The 12103-nt window shown below is 38.7% G+C and overlaps 1 protein-coding gene across 1 annotated transcript; it reads left to right on the top strand.

Moving 5' to 3' along the window:
- Positions 1-1612: 1612 nt before the first annotated feature.
- Positions 1613-2080, top strand: LOC142165183 (uncharacterized). Its single transcript, XM_075223795.1, has one exon. It carries the CDS (start codon positions 1613-1615, stop codon positions 2078-2080), a length of 468 nt encoding a protein of 155 aa, XP_075079896.1.
- Positions 2081-12103: the final 10023 nt, after the last annotated feature.

The following is a 12103-nucleotide window of genomic DNA, read 5'->3' as shown; positions in this document are numbered from 1 at the left end:
TTATTTATTTTGCATGCATGTGTTATCAAAGGGTAAGGAAGATTGTGAGTGTCTAAAGATGGTTAAAAAAAGGGTTGTGGGATGATGAAATCCTCCATAAAAAGACCGAGAAACCTTAATGCACACCTAGTGTTTAATGAAATGCTCAAATGAGCTAGAACCATGATCAACTTCATAATTTTTTATTCAATTTATTATATTTCTAAAATAGATTGAAGTTGCTAAGAAATCCGAAATATTTTAGAGTTTAAGGAAGCTCAATTGTGGTGTGTTGGCTAAACTCCTTTCTCAGAATTGAATCTCACGGTGTTAATGTAAGTAATGTAAGACCCGAGTTGATCATTATTAAATTGGCTATTCCGATTAAACATGTGTTGAAAGATATATGGTCAATATGTGTTCCAAATGCTTTTATCATGCTATGTTATCGTTTGAGAATATGTTCAAAGTATGAGCTGTTTATCATAAATGTTACGATTTCAAGTAAAGTTTGAATGAAGGTTATCATGCCAAATTATGTGAAAAATCTTTATATGTCTAAGACTCTTAATTACTCATATGTGTACATAAAGTCTTGAATTGAAAAGTCTTGTTGTTGATAATGATGATGATTTGTGAAAGTGAAAAGGGGAGCATGACATATGAAATACGGCAAAGTGCCAAGTATGATGTTATAATTCTGGCAACTAGTGCCAATTAATTGAAAATATGTGAAAGAAGTATGAAGTGAGATGATTGATAGAAAATGGTAATGTCTCGGGTGAGGCGACCTAGCTGATCGGGCCGTGATTGAATGTCATGCCACGCACATGGTGGTGATTGTGCTGAAAATTATAATTGAAATTGTGATTGTGGTTGATGTCTCAAATGAGACGGCCTAGCCAATTGGGTCGTGATCGGACTCCGTGTAAAAAGTGCGGTGGTATTGTGAATGATAGTATATCGGTACTAAAGATCTCAAAACATGGAAAATTATTTGAAAACCTATGTGTTGCTTAACTTGATGTTTTGGTATTGTTTGAGGCTACCATTGATTTTATGATTGTTCCTCCTTGTATTATTATTCATTCTATAGAGAGGGTGTTTAGTCATACATAGTAGCTCTATTCGACGGTAGTAACGTCCCTTTTGGGGGGGGGGAGATACATCTTTAATGGATGCAGGTTGTTCCATAACAGACAACATTGATCAGTGATAGTGGTACATCCTCATTTCAGCAGACTTGGTGAGCCCCACAACATTCCAGGGCCATGTATTGTTTGTTCATTATATTATCACGTTTTGAGGTATAGTCGGAACCTTATTTTCGACACTACTATTGTAGTTTTGTAATTATTAGAGGCTCCGTAGACATAGTGTTGGTTGTATACGGGCGCTGGGAAAGTCATATGAGTTATATTGTGTTTGAATTATTTATTCCACTTCAGACTATGAAAATGTGTGTATTTTGAGACAATAAAACGAAGTAACCAATGAAAATGATTTGGTATTGTATACATGATCTCCTTATTACTTAACTAATGAGAATATGTCTTCTAATTTTGGTAGAAAGAATCTAATAGGCTCGCTAAGCCGGGTTCACTCGGTTGAGCGTCGGTCGCACTCCTTGAGTATGGGTCATGACACACATGCTTTTGTGAAAAGATGTGATAGGTGCCAAAGGACAAATACAATTTCAAGAAGGCATGAGATGCCATTTAAGGGCATACTTGAGGTTGAAATCTTTAATGTTTGGGGAATAGACTTCATGGGGCCATTGCTGGCATTAAATGGTCATCGATACATCTTGATTGTGGTTGACTATCTATCAAAGTTGGTTGAGGATGTGGCTTTGCCGACGAATGATGTTAAATTGGTGGTGAGCTTTGTGAAGAAAAATATTTTCACAAGATTCGGAACTCCTAGTGCTTTGATTAGTGATGGAGGTACTCGCTTTTGTAACAAACTATTGGGAAAACTCTTAGCTAAGTATATGGCGATATACAAGGTCGTAATTGCTTATCATCCGCAAACCAATGGTCAAATGGAGGGCTCAAATAGGGAGGTGAAGAAATTTTGGAGAAATAGTGAGCGCAAGTAGGAAGGATTGGGCTAGCAAGCTAGATGAGTTTGAGTATGAAGGATTGGGCTAGCAAGCTCTTTAGTCATATCGCAAGGCATACAAAACTCCATATGGCACTTCACCGTACATGTTGGTTAATGGAAAGGCTTGTCACTTGCCAGTTGAGCTTGAGCATAAAGCATATTGGGAAATCAAGAAGCTCAAATTTGATGTGGATCTATCTGGGGTAAACTAGATGTTGCAACTAATTTAGATTGAAGAGTTTCGACTGCACGCATATGAGAATGTGAAGTTGTATAAAGAGAAAACAAAGAAATGGCCTGACAAACACATTTTGCATTGTGAGTTTGAACCCAATTAAGCCGTTCTATTGTTCAATTCAAGGTTGATGGTCTTTCATGGGAATATCAAGTCTAGATGGTCGGGTCCATTTGAAGTAGTGCGTGTTATGAAGCACGAAACTATGGAGCTATAGGATCCCAAAAGCAATGGTGCATTTTTTTAGTCAATGAGCAGAGAGTGAAACACTATTGGGGTGGTGTCGTTCGTCATCACAAAACTTTGATAGACTTGATGGATGCATGAGGGAACATGTTGCATCATGCTATGACGTTAAATCGAGCGCTTGTTGGGAGGCAATCCAATGTTTATTTCTTTCATAGTTTAGTCCTTTTCTTATTAATTAGAGTAGATTAGAGTTTTTTATTTACTTTGAAGTCATATAAATTATTGGTTGGAATGATGTGGGACGCGTATAATGGATGTACTAAGTGCACGAGTTGGTGGGGATGTTCATTTAAAAAACAAAATAGAAAAATCGAAAACTAGGGCCCAGGTCAGCGCCCCATGCTGCTTGGGGCAGAAAAAATAGAAGCGACAAAATCCCCCAGCACCACGCCTAGCACGACGCACTGGGCTGGGGGGTGGCAGGTAGGATTTTTTTCCTTTTCATTTTATTAGTTACAATTAGCCCACTACCCATAAAATCTGACTCGAATACCCATCTACACGCACCTAATAACCCATGCTCATTACCCATACCCATTCCCATCTAATTGAAAAAATAACTCTAACCCCCAAACCCTCATTTTCTCTCCCCGCTTCTTGCTCTCTCTCTCTCTCAATTTCTCCATTGTTCTTTGCTTGCTTTCATCTCAAAATCAAAGTTATGCCTCTTCTTCCTCTTTCTCTTTTTGTATTTTATGATTTCGTGGAGTTGTAATCCGTCCATCCCAAACGACCCCCACTCCGCCATCCCGCATAATTTTCTTTTACAACTGATATTGCTATGGCGGGTTGTCTCTATATTCAATTTGGTTGTTGAATGTTGTTGTGAATATGTTCTACGGAGTAGTAAACTGCAATTTCCTCTACTTCATTAAAAACTTTGGTGGGTACTCATGATCCACCATTGTTGAATAAAGAGACACACAATTGATTGCCACCACTTATTTGATAAAATGCTTGAAAGAGTAAATTGTGCACTAGTGAAGTCTGAGTGGCCGAGTGTAGTTGTATGTGATGTTGGGATAAGTGTGGGGCATTTGGGGGGTGGTTTACATAGCCCGAAGCTTGTGTTTCGTGTTTACCATACCATAGTAACATTACCCACACCTTGTATCAAGTATAATATATATTGTAGCTTCTTGTTAGAATTAGTTACTGTATTGTACTAGTTGTAGTAATTGCGACTCAAGTGTTGCTTAAGTAACCATTGCCTTGTGGTGCAACCTTTGTGCACTTTTGAACCACTATTGTGAGTATATTACATAGAGCCTTCTGTTTTAAGTGTGGGGTCATCTTTGAATTTCACGATAACCTTAGATGGTTTTCATGATTAATTCTCACATCTAAATTGATTGTGCTATAGCTTGCTATGGGTCGTGATGGTGCAAACAAAGGCAAAGGAGTGGGGAAGTCGTCTAATAATGCCCCCCTCCTAAAAAGCACAAGCAAGATGAAGGGCCATCTCAGCAAGCCAAAGGGAAGTAGGTTGCCAACGGGTTAAAGAGGGCACCATCGGGACCACGACCCAAGTTGGTTATGGTTCGTGAGGATGCCATCCAGTGGTACCATGACTTTGAGCCATATGGGTAGTACATATTTTAAATGGGGATTAATGTGACCACCTTGGAGATGAATTTCCCCGACGTGCAAGCCCGGTTGAGAGATATGAAGATGAATAAGTTCCTTGAGTGCCCGAGACATGAAAATTTGAGCATGGTAAGGAGCTATATGCAAAATGGAATGAGCATCGGTTTTGTGTGGTGGGTTAGAGGAATGAAAGTGCCATTGGATAAGGCGTTATTATGCAAATTCATAGGAGTGGATTTCCGTAGCCTGAGGAGGCTGCAAAAGTTTGTCAAGTGCCCAATCTACCAGGATATTCGTCACACTCTGTGTGGTATCAATTCTAAGGCAAAATGGAGAAGGACTAAGGTTGATGCACATCTTGATATGATCCGCTTTGACTTCAACAAAACTACCAAGATGTGGAAGAACTTTGTGCAGGACAGACTAATGCCGGTAGAGCACAACAGTGAGTGCACTTGAGCCCGGGTTTGTTTGATCTTTTTTCTTATTGTCATGCCCCAACCTCGGGGAGCGCGACCGACGCTCAGTCAAATGAACCCGGTCGAGCAAGCCTATTAGACACTTTCTACCCAACTCACTTATGGTCAAGAGGAGGCATGTTTTCATGAATTTAAAAAATAGGAAGAACATGTAAACAATACTAAATCGTTTCATTAGTTAAGTCATTGTTAAGTTTCAAAATACACACATCCTTATGATTGAGAGAAACAAGAGTCTAAGACACAACATAAACCATTGACCTTTCCAACACCCATATACAACCCACATAGTGTCTACGAAGCTTCTAAATAGAAACAAAAGAGTACTACAAAAGTACCAACAATAAGGCCCCGACTATACCTCAAGCACATTACATAAGGGACAAAAGATGCATAACCCCGAAATGGAATGGAGCTCACCAAGACTACTGAGAGGAGGATGTACTGCTAATGCTGATCAACACTGCCCGCTATGGCACCACCTACATGCACTTAAAAAGTAGTGCCCCGGTAAAAAAGGACGTTAGTACCGTTGAATGATACTAGTATGTATAACTAAACACCATCTCATTAGAATTAACAATAATATAATAAGGAAGTAATCACAAAATCAATAAAATCTTTAAACAATACCACAACATCAAATTAAGAATCACATAAGCTTTCAAGTAAACTTCCATAGCTTTAGGCAGGGACACCTTTAATACTGTTACACCATCATCCATAATACCACCGTATTCTTATGCGGAGTCCGATCAGGGCCCGATCAGCTAGGTCATCTCATTTAAGACATCAACCAGAATTACAATTTCATTCTCAAATTCTAGTTCGAATTTCCAGCACAGTTACCACCATGTGTGTGACATGGTGTCTGATAACAGCCTGATCGGCTAGGCCGTCTCGCTCGAGACATTACCATTTTCTATCAATCCTCTCATTTTATATTTCTTTCACGTCTTTTACTTCATCGGCACTATTGGCCACAATTGTTATATAATTCTTGGCACTTGGCCACATTTCATAACTCAAGTTCCACATTATCATATCAACAGAAACAAGGCCTTTCATTCAATACTTTGATTACACACATGAGCAATTTATAGTCTAAGGCACATAGAGGCTTTTCACACAATTTAGCATAACAATCTTTATTCGAATTTGGTTTGAAGTCTAGGTATTTGTAGCACACATTCCATATTTTTAACATATTCTCAAATGACAAGATAATAATGATGAAAGCATTGGAATACATATTGCACATATATTTCTCAACACTAGCATATTCGGAATAGCAATTCCTATAACGATCAATTTGGAACTTACACCGATTATACGAACACATGGGGTTAGATTCTAAGAAGAGGGTTTTTAGTCATACATACCTTGCTTGAGCTTTTCTTAAATTACTACAATGTTCTGGAATTTCTAGCTATCCAAATCTATTTTGTGAAATAACAAAATTGAACACATATTAGGAAGATATTCATGGTCTCTGCTCATTTGAGCATATTATCAAATACTAGAAGTGCAATTTTCCTTACTTATTTAAGTTCAACAATCTTTCCACAATTCTTATTGGTACATGCATGTATAAATAATACTCTCATACCCATGAATCATACTCCTAATCAACCATCTTCTACCCAAATTCGAAATTAAAAACTAGGGTATGGAACCTTACCTCTTAGATGAAGAACTTGTGGGTTTCCCTTGTTAATCTTCCAAGATTTGAGCAAGACTTGATGAATAATTAGTCTATGATTTTCTCTCTCTCTAAAACACTCTCCCTTCTCTCTAAAACATCAGAATATTTGTTCAAAAATGACCCTTTGCGTGTATTTAACGATTCGCGAGGGATATAACACGATCTAGCACGCTATAAACCTTACCTCGCGAGGGATATAGCATGGTCTAGCGCGCTACAGACCTGGCCTCGCGAGGGATATAACATGGTCTAGCGCGCTACAAGTTGGGTGATGTGAGTTTAGCCTACCTTGGAACCACAAAACCTTAAATTAATTAGAAATATTTTTCGGGGCCTTACATTCTCCCCCGCTTAGGATCAGTTGTCCTCGAATGAGAAGTAGAGTCTGCCCCAAACGCTTATCATAACTTATCTCTTTTTCTCACACACCTCAAACTTGCAATTTTTTGACTAACTCCTAAACTTTTCAAAAATTTGGGCAGAGTTTCCTTTGTAATTCGGCCTATCTACCTGTTAGAGAATCATCAAAACCACCCTAACGTCACATCCTAACAACATACACACACACATACATACACACACACACACATACACACACACACACACACACACACACACACATATATATATATGATCAAATGACGTAACATAACACAAAACAACACCAACCATTGCCTCATAAGCAACATATAACCAAAAAGGAACACATTTACATTAACTGAACAAGTGATACACAATTTACAGGAAGTAACTTCATAGAAACTACTACATGGCTATTCAAACAAATGAGGGTACTTCTTTTTCATGTTTTCCTCGGCCTCCCAAGTAGCCTCTTCAACTTTTTGGTCTTGTCATAACACTTTCATGGAGGCAATTTGTTTATTTCTCAACCTTCAGACTTGCCTATCAAGAATGGCAACTGGAATTTCTTCGTATAGTAGTTCTTCATTAGCTTCGATTGTATCAACACCCACGATAAGCGACAGATCCCCAATCACTTTCTTCACCATAGACACATGAAATACCAGGCGCACTAACGGCATCTCAGGTGGTAGCTCAAGCTTGTACGCTACCTGACCAATCCTCTGAATAATTCTGTACAGCCCGACATACCTCGGATTTGATTTCCCTTCCTTTCCAAACCGCATTATACCCTTCATGGGGAAACCTTCAAGAATACCCAATCATCTTCTTTGAACTCTAAGTTTTTGCGATGAATTGAATAGGACTTTTCACGACTTTGAGTAGTTTTCAACCGCTTTTTGATGGTCTTAATCTTTTCCCTGGCCTGATGCATGAGGTTTGGCCCTATCACTCAGCTTCCTCAGTCTCAAACCATCCAATGGGAGATCTATATCTCCTACAGTATAATGCTTCAAATGGTGTCATCTGAATACTAGCATGATAGATATTGTTGTAAGAAAATTTTATGAGTGGCAAATGATCATCCCAGCTACCCTTCAAGTCAAGAACACAAGTGCGCAACATATCCTCAAGCGTCTGAATAGTCCGCTCTTCCTGCCTGTCAATTTTTTGATGAAAGGCTGTACTAAGAATCAACTGAGTACCCAAACCTTGCTGAAATTTCTTCCAAAAGTTAGTTGTGAACTGAGCACCTCGATATGAAATAATAGAAACTGGAGTGCCATGCAGCCTGATTATTTTCTTGATATATAACTGAGCATACTATTCCGCTGTGTCGGTAGATTTAATTGGAAAGAAGTATTCTGATTTCGTGAGCTGATCCACAATTACCCAAATCGAGTCAAACTTGTGCGGAGTGCACGGAAGTCCTACCTCAAAGTTCCTGTTAATCACTTCCCACTTCTACATTGAAATTTCTATGTTCTAAGCCGACCCACCGGGCTTTGATGCTCGGCCTTCTCTTGCTGACAATTTGGGACATTTTGTCACAAAGTCCGCTATATTCCTCTTCATGTCATGTCTCCAATAGACTTCCGTGAGATCATGATACATTTTCATAGAACCTGGGTGCACGAAATACCTAGAAGTTTGAGCTTCAGTTGTGATTCTTTCTCGAAGACCATCAATATTTGGAACACATAGCCGCCCTTGGTACCGTGGTGTACCATCATCCATGCCTAGATAAAAGGTCGTGGTATTATGCTTATGAATCCCCTCCTTTAATTGTGCCCATAATGGATCACTGTATTGCTTCTCCTTGAGCTCCGCTACAATCAATAATTCAGCTATATTTTGCACAATTACTCCTCCTTCATTAGAGTCCACAAGATGAACTCCCAAACTAGCTAGCTGGTGAATTTCCTTGGCCAACGACCTTTGATATGCTCCTAAGGGATCCAAACTTCCCATATATTTCTAGCTAAGAGCATTTGCCATAATATTAGGCTTCCACGGATGACATAGAATATCGACGTCGTAGTCTTTAAGTAACTCAAGCCATCCTTTCTGCCTTAGATTCAATTTTTTTTGTTCGAAAAAATATATTGAAGGCTCTTGTGGACCATGAATACATCAATAGAGACCCCATACAATTAATGGCGCCAAATCTTCAATGCACATACGACTGTCGCGGGTTCTAAGTCATGTGTTGTATAGTTCTTTTCATAATTCTTGAGTTGCCTAGAGGCATAAACTATCACCTTAACATGTTGTACCATTAGTGGAACATCTTTATCACATTTCTCTTACATAAGACCCTAGGAATTGAGCTCTACAATAATTTCCCTAGTATGGTTACAATCTTCTGCGAATACTTGCAACTTGTTCTTCCGAATTCTTAACAAGAGACAATACTAAATGAGTCTTTTCATATGACCTTCTATTTCAAAATAATATCTGCTAGCTTGCACACACACCCTGATAATATCAACATGCACGACATTGCATCAAATGTAAGGTAGCACTGTGCTCAGACCTTCCTTGGCTAACCTCTTTCCTCTCTATGTGCCTTATAAAATTTAAGAGACCATACTACTTCCCTTGTGAACATTCTCACGATCCCTCGTTACTGTTAAACTCCTCTAAAAACATATATCAATACCCTTTATATATACAATTCAGGAAGAGATACTGGCCCGAACAGTGCATTCTTTGAAGCTTGAGATCCTCCCAAATTCTTCAACAACGACTTTTGGGTTTTCCTCTCATGTGTAAGGCTTAGTCCACCTAATTCCATCCTCAATAAGTAACTCATCTTATTCCCCATTGTATCTACCAATAGAGTTCCTTGATATTGCAGCTTAAGAGCTACCATGTTAAACATGTTTGCGTTGTAACATGTGTTCATCCTTTCTCAATATGTTTTGAATCTTTCCTTTTCCCTTTGGGTAGATTATGTTGCCTTTTCCTTTTTGATCATCCTCTAACTTGGGCAATATGTTGGTACCATCTTTTCTTTGTAATTGGAATATTCATTCCCATTGCATTTTGCTCATAGTTGACAGCCTTATTGTACCACACTCTTGTCTGCCTCCCATGAACTCGCAGTATCATTATGCCTGATTTGTTGAGTTTATCATACCACAACCTCATCGCAAGTAGTCTCACTTCCCATTGTAATAAGTAGACATGATCTCCCTCTACATCCTTCAGTTGATATTCAAGGTCTCCCAAGTCTGTAGCACTTCAGTTAGTCATGTATACCTTTTAATTATACTTGTTCTCTAAGAGAGTCCACCATTATTATATGAGTCCACCATTCTTCCTAATTAGTTAATAGCTATGCACTCTTCCATATGTTATGTGGTCCTTTCTCCTTAGTTGGGAATTCATCTAGCTCACCTCTCGATGCTTATTGGGATATCCAAGGGAAAGTGCGCTCATCCGCGTATCACTTAGCACTTCCTTGCTTGTTAGATTCTTAAGAGGCTCTCCATCAAGTCCGAATGCACAATTGGGTTATTATAGCATCACATTTATTTCTCCCACTCATTCCGCCATTCTTAAAGACTAGGAACTTGAGTTAAATTGCAATTCCATGATTAACCCATTCTAAAGACTTGAAACCTTTCACATTTGGTCTATAGTACTTCCTTGGGTTCCATTGTTCTATACCTTGGTTATATTTCATCTCTTCAACAAGTTTAGTAATGAGCATAACGGCCCTATTGTTCCGAATAAGAGAAACTCTGTTATAGCCATTTCTGTACATTCAATGTACTCTACGGATAGAGGAATACATAGAGTTGAACATAGTAAAATAAGAAATTGAAAGATTTCGTTGAAATTGTTCGTTTGGAAATTTCCCGAAAAGCTAATCATAGGGGGAATGTTTTTATGCGGTGCTAACGATTTAATAACTATCTTTGTAGCCCCAGAATGTTTCAGTTTATGCTCCTACCTATTATCTGGATATACCAAGAAAGATGTACGGTCTAATGAGGCTACTATGAAATATTTACTCATGGGTGGGGCAAGCTCTTCTATTCTGGTTCATGGTTTCTCTTGGCTATATGGTTCATCCGGGGGAGAGATTGAGCTTCAAGAAATAGTAAACGGTCTTATCAATACACAAATGTATAACTCCCCAGGAATTTCAATTGCGCTCATATTCATTACCGTAGGAATTGGGTTCAAGCTTTCCCCAGCCCCTTCTCATCAATGGACTCCTGACGTATACGAAGGAGTGCGGCTCGTTCGTTCTCTGCTCCCATTCAACCACATGGGCTTGGGATTCTAATCCGTCACATCAATATACTTTATGAGCGTAATACAACTTCGTACATTTCTCGATTCTTATTTCATAGTACAAGGGTCTTATTATTGTGGGTTCAGTTGACTCTCCTTTCATAACTTCTTGTCTCATGGGATAGACTTATACCCTCACCATTAATTTCCTGGTCATGCCTTCCATATATCACATACTTATATAACAAATTTTCTTTTACATTTTAGGATCATATACATGCTTCCCACACTACCCACATGTCCTGTTCAAGCTTACTTCTCATTTATCAAGTCAATGTCTCTATGAAGGTGGGTAATCACTTTTAACACCTTTCTCAAATAAAGTATCTTCAGGGTACTATGTACTTATCCTATATGTCCACATCATTCGTTCAACAAGATACATGTGCCATCTCATAGTATTCATGCCTTTTTCCCATTTGTAATGTCATATGATAAAATTACCTGGAATAGATGAAAGAGCATTTAAACTTATCTTGAATCTCAACGCATGAGTTAGAAGACAACCTTATAGCCAAGCTTTATCGCACGATATGAAGTGTTGAAGAAAGGTAACATTCCTAAATGTCCAAGTAGCCTCCAACTTATAAATGTGGTCAACAACACACCGATAAGAAGGACATTACAAGACACAGCTCCGAGACATCCTAGGACACTTTAAAAGCTTAGGCTCTGATACCAAGTTTTTCATGCCCCAACCTCGGGGAGCGCGACCGGCGCTTAACTGAGTGAACCTGGTCGAACAAGCCTATTAGACACTTTCTACCCAACTCAATTATGATCAAGATGAGGCATGTTTTCATTTATTTATACAACAAGAAGAACATGTAAACAATACTAAATTGTTTCATTAGTTACGTCATTCCTAACTTTCAAAATACACACATCCTTATGATTGAGAGAAACAAGAGTCTAAGACACAACATAAACCGTTGACCTTTCCAACACCCATATACAAGCCACATAGTGTCTATGGAGTCTTTAAATAGACACAAAAGAGTACTACAAAAGTGCCGGCAACAAGGCCTTGGCTATCCATCAAGTACAGTACATAAGGAACAAAATATGCATAACCCCGAAATAGAATGGGGC

The sequence above is a fragment of the Nicotiana tabacum genome, chromosome 10 (assembly GCF_000715075.1).
Source record: "Nicotiana tabacum cultivar K326 chromosome 10, ASM71507v2, whole genome shotgun sequence".
In the NCBI taxonomy this organism is placed as follows: Eukaryota; Viridiplantae; Streptophyta; class Magnoliopsida; order Solanales; family Solanaceae; genus Nicotiana; species Nicotiana tabacum.
The sequence above is the reverse complement of the archived record's forward strand: the minus strand, read 5'-3'. Positions and strand labels throughout refer to the sequence as shown.